Below are 17,623 nucleotides of genomic sequence, written 5' to 3' on the forward strand. Positions count from 1 at the left end.
TTAGTTATGGTAGGTAACCTTATAAATTGTATGTGAATTGCCTCAGCATCTTCAGTCTCCCTGGCCCCAGAGCAAGTCACCACTGCTGCTTGTCATCATTTTTTTTAGAAACCTTCCCATGGATTTCCAAATGTGTATGTACATGCAGACACATAGGTCATTTGTTTTTCTGTACTGTTTATCATCATTCTGATTGGAAACTTACCTTTCTCACCATTCATTGTAGATTCTTTCATGTATGATCAGAGCTCAAGGGGACAGTTTGGAATTCAGAGTCATCAGAGTCATTGGAGTTGTGGGTTAGAATAAGAAAATCCAGGGTGTGTGAACAATGAATGTATCAGGTGATGAGAAAGCCAAAAAAGTAAACTCTGGAAAACAACGCTTGTGCAGAAGAACAGAGAAATCAGAATGCCAAGAGAATCTTCTGAAAAAGGGTGACTAATATTAGGGATTGTTACACCTCCATGTTAGGTGCTAGGGACTTAGCTCGGTGGTAGAGAGCCTGTCTAGCAAGCACAAGACCCTGGGCTTGGGCCTTAGCTCCAGCAAAACAAAACAAGCTTCCATTTGATATGATAACTACAAAGTCCATATTGACCTCACCAAGCGACAGAGACAGTTTTATGATGGAAGGACTAATATATTGGCTCTCTCTCCTATTTCTAACTCTGCTTGTCATGAACTGGGACAAGGGCATAGGGAAGACTCTTCAGTCACTCTTGAGTTTTGTAACTGACAGTACAAGACATCGGTTATAGTAGTAAGAGAAGTAAGAGACCCTCCACCTCTAGAAAATTATGCAGACTAGATTGGTCTATGCCACCAATGGCTGGCACTCAATAACTTAAGGGGAAGAATCATGTCTTAATTTTCTTTGTTTTCTTTACCTCTCACAGTATGTGGAACCAAGTGAGGGCTCAACAAATGCTGACTGAACTAATGATACAGGAAATGAATACTGCAGGAAAAGAAAAGAGGGGAGAACGCTCATCTGCTTGGGGAAGGGTAGTTTAGGACTTCACTAATTTTCAGCAGGATCTTAACAGAATTCTCTTAACTGACTCCTTACTCACTCTCACTCAAAGTGAATAAGTGAATATACTGCAAAGAATTTCTGAAACAGAAATGGAGACTGAGCTAAGGGGAGAATTTCAGTTTTTAAATAGGCTAAGAGCAGGTAGAAGACAAGTTGTCAGAAAGGAAGGCCCAAATCATGTTCCTGAAAGAGCAAGCAGGATGCTGAGAAACACACTTTATTTTTAAAAGCAGGGAAAGGTCAAGCATGGTGGTGCATGCCTTTAACCCCAGCATTTGTGAGGCAGAGGCTGGAGGAGCTCTGTGAGTTCAAAGCCAGCCTTGTCTACACAGTGAATTCTAGGACAGCCAGGGCTAGCTATGTAGAAAGACTGTCTCAAAAAAACTGGAGGAAAAAAAGAAAGGAAAGAATGAAAATATTCTCATCATTTATAGTTACCACTAAACACAGTGATAACAAACAAACAAATAAAACCCAGTGTGTGATAATGAAAACCAGTGTTTGATACTGGGAGGCAAAGACAGGAGGATCTCTGTGAGTGCCAAGCCAGCCTAGGTAGTCTATACAGGCCAGAAGCAGGCCCTATCTCAAAAAACAAAACAATCAGTGGTTCACAAATTACATAAATCCCAGAATGCAAGCTCAAGCTCTTAGTTACAAGTCAGAATTTTCTTGGCCTAGTCTCACATAAGGAAACATTTCTCAGAATCAATGCATCAAAACCTATAGTCTCTCATAGGGATGGGGCTGTTCTCACCTCCTGGTATGCATAGTGGAAATTTATAAGAGAGTTTTTGTTGTTTCGGTGGTGGGGAGCTGGTATAAAGATAGAATTCCCATACTTTCTATGCAATAAAAGCTCCCCTCTCCTGTCAGACCTTGGAAAAGGTGAAAAGTTACTTATAATAACTTTGAATTTATAACTTATTTTATATGTAAACACAAAGTTTAGTTTTGATATTGTGTTGTAGTTATTGCAGAGTTTTGAGCCCACATCTTTGTATATGTTCAGTACATGTTCTACTACTGAGCTATCTGTAACCTGCTTCCTCAATTTGCCATTGAATTTTTCTGAGAATATAATTACTGTGAAATTTTTGAGTGAGAGTTGAATGTAAAATTTGTTCTGGAACTTATTGGTATTTGTTCACCATTTAAAAAATTGTGTTATATATAGAAAGTGACATTACAACTTTAATTTGAACTTGTATGTAATACATCTGTGTTAGTCTGCATTTGTAACATACCTGTAGTCATGAGAATAGCACAAATACACATGAACACACATAAACACATGAATATCCATATATATGTAGATATATATATGAATATATAAATTCTTTTACTCTTATTTCAAAATGTCAATACAAAGAAATAGTTACTTAGATATAATTTTACTTTTCTTATATCTATCCATTCATGAAGAGTAGGTTTAAAAGGTCTGACTATTATTTCTTCTAGTGATATTGTAATCAAACATTTATATATTGAGATATAGTACATACAAATTTTAAAGATTTATTTGTTTGTCTAATCTATCTATCTATCTATCTATCTATCTATCTATCTATCTATCTATCATCTGTCTATATGAATACATATGAGGGGAATGGGGGCTGTGGAGGCCAGGAAAAAGTGTTGGATCCCTCATAGCTGGCATTACAATCATTTTCAGGACAGCAGGCTTGCTCCATGGGTGCTGGGATCTGAACTCTGATCCTAATTTTTCTTATAATTTTCCAGCAATCACACTTATCCATTGAGCTATCGCTCTGCCCTACATATAATTTTAGTACATTTCTTTGCATGATTCCTTTATTTTAATACAGCATTATGTTTTTTCTTCCAAATTCTATAATTACTATTTTCTGGGACTATTGCAGGATAATAAAGGAGGCAGGTAATCACACAATGTTTGTGACACAAGGAAACATTGGACTGAAAAGACTAAAGATGATTGATTACTTCCATGCTTCTTGACATCCTGTCTCTGGGAAGAACAGAGGATGCTAATCTATCTTTAAGCACTTCCAACAACATAGGCCTTAGTATTGACCATGTGACTTCAACCTCCTTCCCCCCAAAACAAGAATACTACAGTAATAGACATATTTACCAAGATGAAAATCTGGCTTCTGAAAAAAATCATAAAGGGCATTCTGAATCTGTAGAGAGAAGAGGTAAAGAACATATTACTCCTCAATTACCACATATTTAGTTTTTTAGACTAAAAGTCATATATGGTCTTTCTAAGTACAGAGTAATGTAATCTCTGTTTAGTATTTTACCTTCTCATGTATGTCCTTATTGACTTCTATTCTCTTTGTGTGAGGACTGAGACATTGAGAATGATCCTATTTTGTCCCCTCCAAGGGACATTTCTAGAAACCTTTGACAGTGAATTTGATGTAGCTAGGGCACATTTGCAACTATCTTGGCAATCTTGAGAATTCTCTTTACTTCCTTATCCTCTAATTACTAAACACAAAATTTCAGAGTGCATTTTGGCCCCTTTATAAAAAAAAGATTTTCATTTCTGCAGAGAATTTTTAAATTCAAGTTAAACTGAGCAGACATACACAACCTCCCCAACTACCAATAGCCTATGCTAGAGCTGTAGATCCATTGCAAATGATGAACCTACAATGAGGCAGCGTTTCTTCCAAAGCTTGCAGTTTATATATGAGGTAACTGTTGGGGTTCTATGTTCTAGGGGTTTTGACAAATGTACAATGGTGGTGTCTATTACCACAGTGTCATATAGGGTTGTTTCACTGTCTTAAAAGGATTTGTATTTTGAATATCTAAGAAGTAGAGCCAGTTTTGATGCCCAATAACATATGAATGGATAAAGGCAGTGTAGAGCATTTACACAATGGAATTCTATTCAACAGTACAGAATCATAATCAAACCATTTACAGGAAATGGTTAGAAATCAAGATCACTGTGCTAAACAAAATAAGACTTAAAAAGACAAATACTGAGTGTTTTCTCTCATGCAAGGAACCTTGATTTAAAACTTTGATTGTATTTGTATAGGTCATGAAAGTAGAGTGGGGACCACAAGAGAAGAGTAAGTGATCTAAAGGAGAGACAGTGTAGAAGTATGTAATGCATACATGTGACTCGAAACACAAAGGAAGAATATATGAGAGGAGGAAGGGGATCAGCAAGAGGGAGGTGGAGATATGGGAAGGCTTTGAGAGAGGAGAATGAGTAAGAACAAAGCATAATACTTTATATACATGTTATACTACATTATATATTGTCACTCATTTTATATAAAATATTGCATATTATATGAAAATTTTATAAAGAAACCTTTTACTTAAAATGCTAACTTAAAAATAAAAATCCTGTGTTCCATCTGTTCATTTTACCTTTCATGATGGCAACAGTATCTTTTTACTTTCTCCATAATTTTTTACTTTTCCAGAATGTCATGTAATTGAAATCACACAGTATTTGGTCTTTTAGCTAGGCTTCTCCAACTTTGTTTGTTTGTTTTTTATATTCTTTTCCTTTTTAAATTTAAATTAGAAACAATCTTATTTTATATACCAATTGCAGTTTCCTTTTCCTCCTATTCTCTCATGCCTCCCACTGACTCCCATCCCATTTCTCTTCTGCTCCATAGAAAGGGTGAGACCTTCTATGGGGGAATCATCAAAGTCTGTCACATCATTTGGGGCAGGGCCTAGCCCCTCCCTGTGTGTCTAGGCTGAGAGTATCCCTCTATGGGGAATGGGCTCCCAATGTCCATTCTTATACTAGGTGTAAATGCTGTTCCATTACCAGGGACTCCATAGACTGCTCAGGTCTCCTAACTGACACCTATGTGCAGGGGGCCTGGTTCCGTTCTACACTTATTTCCAAGCTGTCAGTCTGGGGTCCATGAGCCCCTCCTTGTTCAGGTCAGCTGTTTCTGTGGGTTTCTCCAGCATGGTCTTGACCCCTTTGCTCATCACTCCTCCCTCTCTACAACCGATTCCAGGAATTTGGCACAGAATTTAACTGTGGGTGTCTGCTTCTGCTTCCATCAGCTACTGGATGAAGGCTCTAGGATGGCATATAAGGTAGTCATCAATCTCATTATTGGGGAAAGGCATTTAAGGTAGCCTCTCCACTATTGCTTAGATTGTTAGTTGGGGTCAACCTTGTAGATCTCTGGACATTTCCCTGGTGGCAGATTTTGCTTCCTATATTAAGGTAATTCTGTTCTTGCTCTCCTCTATCCTTCCCCCCTACTCAATCTTCCTGGTCCCCCATGTTCTCCTCCCCCCTCTTCTTCTACCCCTCTCTTCCTAACTCCCTCTCTTCTCAATGCTCCAAATTAGCTCAGGAGATCTTGTCCCTTTCCCCTTGTCCAGGTGATTATGTATGTCTCTCTTAGGGTCCTCCTTGTTCCCTAGCTTCTCTGGAGGTGTGGATTGTAGGCTGGTAATCCTTGGCTCTATGTCTAATATCCATATATGAGTGAGTGCATACCATGCTTGTCTTTCTGTGACTGAGTTACCTCACTTAGAATGGTTTATTCTAGTTCTATCCATTTGCCTTGGAATATCAAGATTTCTTTGTTTTTTTCCCACTGAGTAATACTCCATTGTGTAAATGTACCACATTTTCTTTATTCATTCTTCAGTTGAGGGGCATTTAGTTTGCTTCCAGGATCTGATTATTATAAATAATAATGAACATATTGAAAATATGTTCTTATTGTATGAATGTTCATCCTTTGGCTATATACATAAGAGTGGAATTGCTGGATCTTGAGGTAGACTGGTTCCCAATTTCCTGAGGAACCACCATACTGATTACCAAAGTGACTGTACAAGTTTGTACTCCCACCAGCAGTGGAGTGTTCCCTTTTCTTCACATCCTCTCCAGCATAAACTGTCATTGGTGTTTTTGATTTTAGCCATCTGACAGGCACAAGATGGTATCTTAGAGTTGTTTTGATTTGCATTTCCCTGGTGGCTAAGGATGTTGAACTTTCTTAAAAGTGTCTTTCAGCAATTTTGGATTCCTCTATGAGAATTCTCTATTTACTTCTGTACTCCACTTTTTAATTGGATTGTTTGGTGATTTGGTGACTAGCTTCTTGAGTTATTTGTATATTTTGAAAATCAGCCATCTGTCAAAAGTGGGGTTGGTGAAGATCTTTTCCTATTCTGTGGGCTGCTGTTTTGTCTTGTTGACTGTGTCCTTTACCTTACAGAAGCTTCTAAGTTTCAGGAGGTCCCATTTATTAATTGCCAACCTCAGTGTCTGTGCTACTGGTGTTATATTAAGAAAGCTGTCTCTTGTTCCAATTCATTTGAGGTTAGCTCTCACTTTCTCTTCTATGAGGTTCAGTGTGGCTGGATTTATGTTGAGGTCTTTGATCCATTTGGACTTAAGTTTTGTGCATGGTGATAGATATGAATCTATCTGCAATCTTCTTCTACATGTCTGCATCCAGTTATGCCAGCACCATTTGTTGAAGATGCTTTCTTTTTTCCATTGTATAGTGTTAGCTTCTTTGTCAAAGATCAGGTGTTCGTAGGTGTGTGGGTTAATATCAGGGTCTTCAATTCGATTCCATTGGTCTACCTGTCTATTTTTGTGCCATACCAAGCTGTTTCCATTACTATAGCTCTATAGCAGAGTTTGAAGTCAGGATGGTGATGCCTCTGGAAGTTCCTTTATTGTATAGGGTTCTTTTGGCTATCCTGTTTTTTTCATATAAAGTTGAGTATTATTCTTTCAAGATTTGTAAAGAATTGTGCCAGTATTTTGATGGGGATTGCATTGAATCTGTAGATTGCTTTTGGCAAGATTGCTGTTTTTACTATGTTGATCCTATCTATTCAAGAGCATGGGAGATCTTTCCATTTTCTGGTATCTTCTTTAATTTCTTTCTTTAAAGACTCAAAGTTCTTGCTATACAGGTCTTTCACTTGCTTGGCTGGCATTACTCCAAGATATTTTATATTGTTTGTCGCTATTGTAAAGGGTGAAGTTTCTCTGATTTCTTTCTCAGCCCATTTATCGTCTGTATATAGTAGGGCTATTGATTTTTTTTTGAGTTAATCTTGTATCCTGCTACTTTGCTGAAGGTGTTTATATCTGTAGGAGATCCCTGGTAGAGTTTTTTGGGTCACTATGTAAACTGTCATATCATTGCATATAGCGACAGTTTGACTTATTCTTTTCCAATTTGTATCCCCTTGAACTCTTTTGTTGTCTTATTGCTCTAGGTAGAACTTCAAGTATAATATTGAAGAGATATGGAGAGAGTGGACAGTCTTGTCTTGTTCCTGATTGTAGAGGAATCGCTTTGAATTTCTCTCCATTCAGTTTGATGTTGGCTGTTGGTTTGCTGTATATTGCTTTTATTATGTTTAGGTATGCTCTTGTTATCCCTGATTTCTCCAAGACCTTTATCATGAAGGGGTGTTGGATTTTGTCAGAAGATTTTTCAGCATCTAGTGAGATGATCATGTGGTTTTTATTTTGCAGTTTGTTTATATGGTGGATTACATTGATGAATTGTCATATGTTGGCCCATCCCTGCATCCCTGGGATGAAGCCTACTTGGTCATGGTGGATGATTTTCTGATGTGTTCTTGGATTCAATTTGCCAGTATTTTATTGGGTATTTTTGCATCAATGTTTATGAGGGATATTGGTCTGTAGTTCTTAGTTGTATCTTTGTGTGGCTTGGGTACCAAGGTAATTGTAGCCTTGTAAAAAGAGTTTGGCAATGACCCTTCTGTTTCTATTGTGTGGAACACTTTGAGGAGTATTGGTATAAGCTGTTATTTGAATTTCTGGTAGAATTCTGCACTGAAACCATCTGACCCTGGGCTTTTCTTGGTTGGGAGACTTTTGATGACTACTTCTATTTCATTAGGGGTTATAGGTCTGTTTAAATTGCTTATCTGTTCTGATTTAATTTTGGTAAGTGATATCTATCCAGAAAATTGCCCTTAAATTTTCGAATTTTTTAGAGTGCAGATTCTCTAGATTTCCCCAGTGTCCGTTGTTTTGTCCCCCTTTTCATTTCCAATTTTGTTAATTTGCATGGTCTCTCTCTGCCTTTTGGTTAGTTTGGATAAAGGTTTGTCTATCTTGTTGATTTTCTTGAAGAACCAACTCTTTGTTACATTACTTCTTTGTGTTGTTTTCTCTGTTTCTACTTTATTGATTTCAGCCCTCAATTTGATATTTTTTTTTTGGTGTCTCAATTTGATTATTTCCTGGCATCTACTCCTCTAGGGTGAGTTTGCTTCTTTTTGTTCTAGAGCTTTCAGTTGTGCTGTTAATTCTCTAATGTGACTCTTCTCCAGTTTCTTCATGTGGGTACTTAGTGCTTTGAACTTTTCTCTTAGCAATGTTTTCAAAGTATTACATAAGTTTCGGTATGTTGTGTCTTCATTCTCGTTGAATTCTAGGAAGTCTTTAATTTCTTTTTTTATTTCTTCCTTGACCCAAGAGAGGTACAGTTGAGCATTATTCAATTTCCATGAGTTTGTAGGTTTTCTGCAATTTGTGTTGTTGTTGAATTCTAACTTTAAAGCATGGTGGTCCTATAAGATGCAGGGGGTTATTCCAATGTTTTTTGTATCTGTTGAGGTTTGCTATGTTGCCGAGTATGTAATCGACTTTAGAGGACATTCCATGTGGCACTGAGAAGAAGGTATATTCTATTTTGTTTGGATGGAATGTTCTATAGATGCCTGTTAAACCCAATTGGGTCATAACTTCTGTTAGTTCCTTTTTTTCTTTGTTAAGTTTCTGTCTGGTGGTCCTGTTTAGTAGTGACAGTGGGGTGTTGAAGTCTCCCACTGTAAGTGTGTGAGGTTTTATGTGTGGTTTGAGTTTTAGTAATGTTTCTTTTATGAATGTGGATGCCTTTGTATTTGGGGTATAGATGTTCAGAATTGAGACTTCATCTTGATGAATTTTTTCCTGTGATGAATAAGAAATGACCTTCTTCATCTCTTTTGATTGATTTTAGTTTGAAGTCTAATTTGTTAGCTATTAGGATTGCTGGGTCCACTTTATTGGAAAACCTTTTCCCAACCCTTACTTAACTCTGAGGTACTATCTGTCTTTGAAGTTGAAGTGTGTTTCTTTTTTTTTGACATTCACTAAAATTTTGTTTATATTTCCTGTGTAAAAAGTGTTTTACACACAGAGAAACCTTGTCTTGAAAGCCAAAAAAAAAGTTTTTGCAAATATGTGTTACATACATCCAGAGGCCAGAAGGTGACGAGAAACCTCCTGGAACTAGTTAAAAGACCTCGTGAGCCAGCCAGTAGGTGTTGGAACCAAACCAAGGTCCTCTATAAAGGAGCAAGCTCTATTAACTTCTGAGTCATCTCTCCAACCCTAACACATACTTTTTTTGTCACCATGGTTTCTAGAACTTTTACAAATCTTTATAAATAGAAATTGTACCCATTACATATAACTTCTGATTGCCCCCTCTCCTAGACTGTCAACCAATATTACTGCTCCTATTCCATTTTTTAAATTAATTTTTTAATAAAAGGGTTCGTTGTGGACTAATGAGATCGCTTCTATGTGTTTAAGCCTTCTTATTCATGTGTGATTGAGTTTACTGAAAATGGGGTTGCATAAAGAAAAGAGTTTAACATAGAATTAATGTGGGCCTTCTATCCACAGGTCTTAGCAGTTCTGCCATGGATCTGCTTGGTTCTTTCACATCAAGAAGTTAGTCTTTCGAGCCATTTCCATGTTGCAGATACTCCAGCAAGTTTCATAGCTCTCCTGCTGACGGCAGCAGGGCTTTTCAGAGTAGCACCTTCATTTTATGACTTCAGTAAGCCCATCAGTAATGAGGACTCTGGGTCAGGGTCCTGTATGCACTTTTCACATTCCCCTCCAGAACCATCACAGTTCTGGCAATGAACTTCAGGTGTTTAGCTATGATTTTGCTTTCAAATCTTCATTCTTCAGGGCCTACAGACTATGGCCTCAGCACTTAGGACTTGAGGTACGTTTCTTGTATACAGCAGAAGGAGGAATTCTGTCTTTGTATCCATTCTGTTAGCCTGTGTCTTTTTATAGGCGAGTTAAGACCATTGATACTGAGAATGTTAATGGTCATTGATTGTTAATTCTTGTTTGTTTTGGATTTGTTGTTGTTGTTGGTATTATGTGCGGTTCCCCCCTTTTTTTTCTTTTGGCTGTTGTTAAAGTGGAATTATCTATTGCCCATGTTTTTGTGAGTGTAGTTAACTTCTTTGGGTTGGAGTTTTCCTTCAGAGTTTTCTGTAGGGTTGGATTACTGGATATGTATTGTTTAAATCTGGTCTTGTCATGAAATAACTTGTTTTCCCCATCTGTAGTGATTGAAAGCTTTGCTAGGTATAGTAGTCTGGGCTGGCTTCCATGGTCTCTTATTGTTCGTAGAATATCCATCCAGGACCTTCTGGCTTACAGAGTTTCCATGGAGAAGTCAGGTGTAATTCTGACAGGTTTGCCTTTATATTACTTGGCCTTTTTCCTTTGCTGTTCTTAATATAATAATAAGGAGGCAGTCTTAGGACAGGATTGCCCCTTTGGTCTGAGCATTGGTAGAGATAAGAACTCTCTAGTGGCTGACTGCTTTGCTTCTTTGATCCTTCAGCTTTCACTGCCTGATAACTGACTCCAAATTTTTATTATTAAGACCAAAGAGAATTTGTGCTACACTGTGGGTTGTGACCCCTTTGGGAGGTCCCAATGCATATCAGATATTCTGCCTAACAGATATTTACATTATGAAGTAGCAACGAAATAATTTTATGATTGGGGGACACAACAACATGAGGAACTTTATTAAAGGGTTGCATCATTAAGAAGGTAGAAAATCACTGGTTTAGAAAGAGATTTTTGTTATTGTTGCTGTTTTAAATTTAATTCACGGGTATGGGTGTTTGGCCTGCATTTATGTCTGTGTACCACATGTTTGCCTGATGCAATCAGAGTTTAGAAGAGGGCATAAGATCCTCTGGAATCAGAGTTACAGACAGGTATGAGGCACCAGGTGGGTGCAGGGAATTGAATCTGAGTTCCCTGGAAGAGCAGTCAGTAAATGCTCTTAAATGCTTAGCCATCTCTCCAGTCCTAGAGACAGAGTTTCACAATGTAACCCAGGCTGGTCTCAAACCTATAGCAATTCTCCTGCCTCAGCCCCCCAAGTTCTGAGATAACACATATATATGTGTAGAACTTTCACATTGATGTGAAATATATACTTATAATTTTTCTTTTCACAATTAAAAATTCTATAGAGACTGAAGACCAACTCCTCTTCCTCTCATCCATTTCCTTTGTAACTGCCATTCTGCTTCTTGTTTCTCTGAATATAACTTTAGATACCTCACACTTGTGAGATACTCAGCACATCTTCCAAGTTTATTTAGTTCATAAGCAACAGTCTTTCAAAGTGGTTGTACTGTTTTGCATTCCCACTAGCAGTGAATGAATGTTCTGTTTGTTGCTTTTTGAGACACGATATCTCTAGAGTTTGATCTAGGACCTACAAGGTGGAAGGAAAGAACTGACTGCTACGAATTGTTCTCTGACCTCCACTGTAGCACACACACCCATTCCTACACAAAATGAAAGAATAAAAGCAATAAAAATTGACCTACAATCTTTTTGTTTGTTTGTTTGGTTTTGTACTTGTTTTTCAAGACAGGGTTTCTCTGTGTAGCCTTGGCTATCCTAAAACTCATTCTGTAGATAGACTGGCCTTGACCTCACAGAGACACCAGGCCTGGCTGTTGCCTATTTTTTTAAAAGGGCTATTTAAATTTTTTACTATTGAATTTTAATTAATTATTTTATATTTTGGAAATAGTCTTTAATAAGTTTTGTTTTGTTAATATTTTTTCACAGCTCTTCTTCCTTTGCCCATTTAAAGTTGTTCACTTTAAAGCAAAATATGATTGGCATTGTATCTTATGATTAAATATTTTCAAATACACAACTAAGAGAAAATACTTTATTCTTAGAGAATAACTGTTTTTGCAGCTAAGAGATGTGGTCTCATAGATAGCACAAAAAGTCACACACACACTCACACACACTCACACACAAAATCCATCTCTGTAATGATTAGGTTGGAAACCCTTGTCAGAATCAAGATTTTAAACCCTTACTAGATTCATATATTATTTTTCAAGTCCATTGACAAATGAATCAATAAGCTCCCATGGGGCAGACAGATCAAGAATTGATGCAGTTCCACTTAACATGGTAGCAGTTTCCCTCTTAGCACCCATCCCTCTACCCTTCACATGTACCCTCTCTTACCACAACTATAGGAATCATTCCTCCAGGGTCGAGAACCCATTCACTGAACTGTTCCTCTAGAGCCTGTTTCCTCATGGTGGCCACCTTGACTTTGACTGTGCTTATATATTCTCTTTGTTCTCTCTTTTGTTTCATTTTCTCCTTCATTTTGGATACTCTGGAGTGTGAGAACATAGGATATATGTTAAGAATTCTCAGTTTGGTCCAGATAGTTGAGTGGCAGAATCCAAGCATTCAGGGCTTCACACCTGTCTTCCACCAGCACTCACTGCATTGGCTGGCCTATTTCACTTAAGTAGTAATATATTGAAGAAGTATTGGTGAGAATGTCATTTAACATAATAATTATAGAAAACTGTGGAGACATCTTAAATACATAAAAGTATAATTACCAAAAGACACAACAATCTTACTTTTGGATATTTTCCCAAATGACTTGAAATAAGTTTGTTAAAAAGAGGTTTGCATTCATATATTAATTGTCACATAATTCACAAGAGCAAAATATAGAATCAATTCTGAATGGATAAAGAAAATTTGACACACAAACAGAATAGGTTATTTAGCAGCCTCACAGAAATGGAATCTGTTCTTTGTGAAATGTGGACAGAACTGGAGAACTCAGGTACGTGAAACAAACCAGGTAAAGAAAGATGAATGCCACATGTTATTACTTACATACAGTAAAATATAAAAATATCAAACACAGAAGCAGAGAGTATAGTGGTGGTTACTGAGGAGATTGACCAAAGGGAAGAAAATGCATCAATTATAGAAGAAAGAAGCCCGGCGATGGTGGCACACACCTTTAACCCCAGCACTTGGGAGGCAGGTGGATCTCTGTGAGTTCAAGGCCAGCCTGGTTTACAGTGAGTTCCTGAACAGCCAGGAATGTTTCACAGAGAAACCCTGTTTTAAAAAACCAAAAAAATGAAGAATAAGGTTTTTAAAAATATCTATTGCACAAATAATTTTGTTTATAATAGAATGGTGCATATTTAAAAATTGCCACAAGTATAACTTTCAAATGCTCTTTCCATAAAAATGATAACTATTTGAGGCAAAAGATAGTAATTAGTTTGACTTAATTATACTACATATTTATAAATTATAACATCACATTGTACCCTGTAATTATATACAAATATAATTAGTCAATTTACAGGTTTTTGTTTTTGTTTTTTTTACAAAAAGTAGTAGTAAGAATATCCCTAGAGTCTCATGCCTTTAATGCCAGAACATGGGAGGCAGATAGATGTCTGTAAATTTGAGGCCAGCCTGGTCTACAGAGTGAGTTCCAGGACAGCCAGGGCTACACAGAGAAACCCAGTCTCCAGAAGCAAACAAACAAACAAACAAAAAATACCCCCAGAGGCTTTTCTACACTCTCTAAAGGCAGAGATGGTCTAAAGCCTAAAGGTCATTAGCCTTTTTCTTCCCTGGACATAAAAGTCATCTGGACAGATTCTGATCCCAAAACTAAGATGGAAGCATGGAATGTCCTCTTATAAGAAGCAGGCTAGTTCATTCTGATGCTCTGAACTAAAACATTAGGGATCTGCCTGGGAGCATATCTTGGCCTTTTGCTGCTATCTAGCTGGAATCAAATGTGTTTGCAGTCCTGCTGAAATCCTGAGGACAAGAGTAACTATTGTACTTAGTCAGAGATGCATCGCCAGGCTGAGAATGGGCCAAGAGTGGAGGCTTCAATTGTTCCTATGCTAATCATCCCTATCAGAACTTAAAAAACCAACCAAACAAATCCCAAACTGTTTTGACTGAAATCAGTCACATGGTTCAGGATAATAAAAACAGCTCTGAGTGTCAAGTGATTTTTTTTTTAGGTCCAACAACATTTGGAATAGATTTTCATCTTTTAAAGAGGAAAGACCAAGACAATCCAATAGATATGAGATGCAAAAGAATTTCTTTTTTTCCTTTAAATATATGCTTTTATTTAAATTAGAAACATGAAGCAGGGTGGTGGTGGCACATGCCTATAATCCCACACTCCGGAGGCAGAGGCAGGCGTACCTCTGTGAGTTCGAGGCCAGGCTGGACCGAAAGCCTCCAAAACAATACAGAGAAATGCTGTCTCATAAAATAAATAAATAAATAAATTAGAAACATGAATGCTTCACATGAAAATCCCAGCTCCCTCTCCCACCCCTCCTCCCTTGTCCCTCCACTAGCCCCCTTCAAGTCCCCCACCCAATCCTCATATCATTTCCCAGGGAGGGTGAGGCCCTCCTTGGGGGTATCTCCAGAGTGTGTCATTTCATCCAGGGCAGTATCTAGTCCCTTCCCTATGTGTCCAGGCTGAGAGAGAGCCCTTTATTTGGAATGGGCTCCCAAAGTTCATTCATACACCATGGTAAACACTAATCTACTACCCAAGGCCCCAGAGATTTCTGAGGCCTCCTCCCTGACAGTACATTCATGGAGTCTGGATCAGTCCTGTGTTGGCCTCTCAGCCATCAGTCTGGGACTCAAGAGCTCCCCCTTGTCCCATCAGCTGTCTTTGTGGGTTTCACCAGCACAGTCTTGACTCCTTTGCTCATCACTCCTCCATCTCTGTCACTGGATTCCAGAAGTTCAGTTCAGTGTTTAGCTGTGGGTACCTGTCTCTGCTTCCACCAGTCACTGGATGAAGGTTCTAGGATGCCATATAAGGTAGTCACCAACCTTATCATCAAGAAGGGGCTATTAATGTAGTCTCTCCACTATTGCTTAGTTTGCCAGTTGGTGTTATCCTTGTAGATCTCTGGAGATCTCACTAGTGTCAGCTCTCTCCTCAGGCCTATGATGACTCCATCTATTATGATATCTCTCAATCCTGCTCTCCTCTATTCTTACTTCGATTCAACCTTTCTGATCCCCCATTTTCTCCCCTTCTCTTATCCCCATCTCTTTTTCCTAGTTCCCTCTCCCCTCCCCCTATGTACCCAATCTGCTCAAGAGATCTTGGCTCATTCCACTTCTCTGGGATATCATGCATCTCTCTTGGGAACCTCCCTGTTTCCCAGACTCTCTGGCACTGGGATTGTAGGCTGGCACTCCCCTGATCCATATCTAAAATCCATATATGAGTGAGTACATACCATGTTTCTCTTTTTGTGACTGGGTTACCTCACTCAGGATGGTTTCTTCTAGTGCCATCCATTTGCCTGCAAATTTCAAGATTCCATTATTTTTTTCCACTGAGTAGTACTCCATTGTGTAAATGTACCACATTTTCTCTATCCATTTTTCAGTTGTGGGGCATCTAGGTTGCTTCTAGGATCTAGGTATTACAAATAATGCTGCTATGAACATAGTGGAACAGACATCCTTGTTGTGTGAATGGGCATCTTTTGGGTATATGCCTAAGAGTGGAATTTCTGGGTCTTGTGGTAGACTGAACTCCATTTTCCTGAGGAATCTCCATACTGATTTCCAAAGTGGCTGTACAAGTTTTCATTCCCACCAGCAATGGATGAGTGTTCCCCTCTCTCCACATCCTCTCCAGCATAAACTGTCTTTGGTGTTTTTGATTTTAGCCATTCTAACAGGAGTAAGATGATATCTCAGAGTTGTTTTTATTTGCATTTCCCTAATGGCTAAGTACGTTGAGCATTTTCTAAGTGTCTCTCAGCCATTTTATACTCCTCTATTGAGAATTCTCTATTTAGTTCAGTCCCCCACTTTTTAATTGGATCCTTTGATATTTTGGAGACTTGCTTCTTGAGTTCTTTGTAAATTTTGGAGATCAGCCCTCTGTCAGATGTGGGGTTAGTGAATATCTTTTCTGATTCTTTGGGCTGCCATTTTGTCTTGTTGAGTGTGTCCATTGCCTTACAGAAGCTTCTCAGTTTCAGGAGGTCCTATTTATTGATTGTCAATCTCAGTGTATGTGCTACTGGTGTTATGTTCAGGAAGCTGTCTCCTGTACCAATTCGTTCAAGGGTACCTCCCACTTTCTCTTCTAATAGGTTCAGTGTGTCTGGATTTATGTTGAGGTCATTGATCCATTTAGACTTAAGTTTTGTGCATGGCGATAGACATGGATCTATCTGCAGTCTTCTACATGCCAATATCCAGTTATGCCAGCACAATTTGTTGAAGATGCTATCTTTTTTCCATTATATAATTTTAGCTTCTTTGTTGAAAATCAGGTGTTCATAGGTTTGTGGATTAATCTCAGGGTTTTCAATTTGATTACATTGGTCCACCTGTCTATTTTTGTGCCAATACCAAGCTGTTTTCAGGACTATAGCTCTATAATAGAGCTTGAAGTCAGGGATGGTGATGCCTCCAGATGTTGCATTGTTGAGCAGGGGATGCAAAAGAATTTCACTGAGAATGTGGACATTAGATACCTCTAATAATACAAAAGAAAGTACCGAAGGGAAGATGTTCCTTTATGTCCATGTAAAACCTTTGTAATTATCTGGGAATATAAGCCTTCAAAAGGAAACTTTTGGGTTTGAAAACAAAAACATGGAGGCAGGTTAGCATGCAGAGTAGCCTTGTGTGAATTTCTGAAAGATTAATTAATATTTTAAAGGATGGGCTAAATCCCTTTAATGTACCTGCTAAGCATCCAAACCTCCCAGGTGCCTTCAGGTTTTCTCACCCTCCCTTCCCACACTGCTTCCCTCTGTCTTGTCCAAGACGGCATGTCTGCAGTTTCTGTCTCCACTCCAATATGGCTTTTTGTTCTGTATCCATGCCTTGTATCATGCCTTCTCTCATTTACTTAGCCATACTCACTTACTACACAAGCATTTACTGGGCATTGTCATATATTCTGCCATTGCAAAGCTCAGCAACTGATGGCAAAACAGATCAGTGATTGGGAAAGTGTCATAAGTACTGAGTCTCTCCAGATGTTCATAAGTCACAAAATAGATTCACAAGTTATTTTTCCGTCACATTTTCATCTGCTCAAAGTGTTTTTCCTCCGTTGCTTTGCTTGACTAGATCTTCCACATGCTTTGGGTTTCAGTTGAGGCATCATTTCCTCCCACATCGTGATGCCAACATTTAGAAAGAAAATCTAGTTTTGTGCTTTGGAGACATTGTGTATGAGCTTCCAAATATAATCCAAATGGATTTTAAATCGATAATTCCACTCTTTGAGGGAAGGGATAACATTTCTATTGTCTACATTATTTTATGAGAACATTACATCAACCAACAGAATTCTACACCATGCAACACTTTGTAACCTTGGGAGATATAGGGTAGATGGAACCTACAAGGGGATTCTAAATATAACTCCCAGGATG

At 38.2% G+C, this 17,623-nt stretch overlaps 1 protein-coding gene and 1 pseudogene across 1 annotated transcript in view; both read right to left on the reverse strand.

The window, feature by feature from the left end:
• Positions 1-17,623, reverse strand: part of Efcab5 (EF-hand calcium binding domain 5) — a 115,907-nt gene that overhangs the window by 72,829 nt on the left and 25,455 nt on the right. Inside the window, exons 5-6 of the mRNA XM_040749171.1 lie at positions 12,354-12,510; positions 3,156-3,204 (exon numbers count right to left, since the gene is read on the reverse strand). Coding sequence (XP_040605105.1) covers positions 3,156-3,204; positions 12,354-12,510 — 206 coding nt within the window. The remainder of the gene's footprint in view (positions 1-3,155; positions 3,205-12,353; positions 12,511-17,623) is intronic.
• LOC106020911 lies at positions 9,717-11,378 on the reverse strand (annotated as a pseudogene).

The sequence above is a fragment of the Mesocricetus auratus genome, unplaced genomic scaffold (genome assembly GCF_017639785.1).
Source record: "Mesocricetus auratus isolate SY011 unplaced genomic scaffold, BCM_Maur_2.0 Super-Scaffold_100007, whole genome shotgun sequence".
In the NCBI taxonomy this organism is placed as follows: Eukaryota; Metazoa; Chordata; class Mammalia; order Rodentia; family Cricetidae; genus Mesocricetus; species Mesocricetus auratus.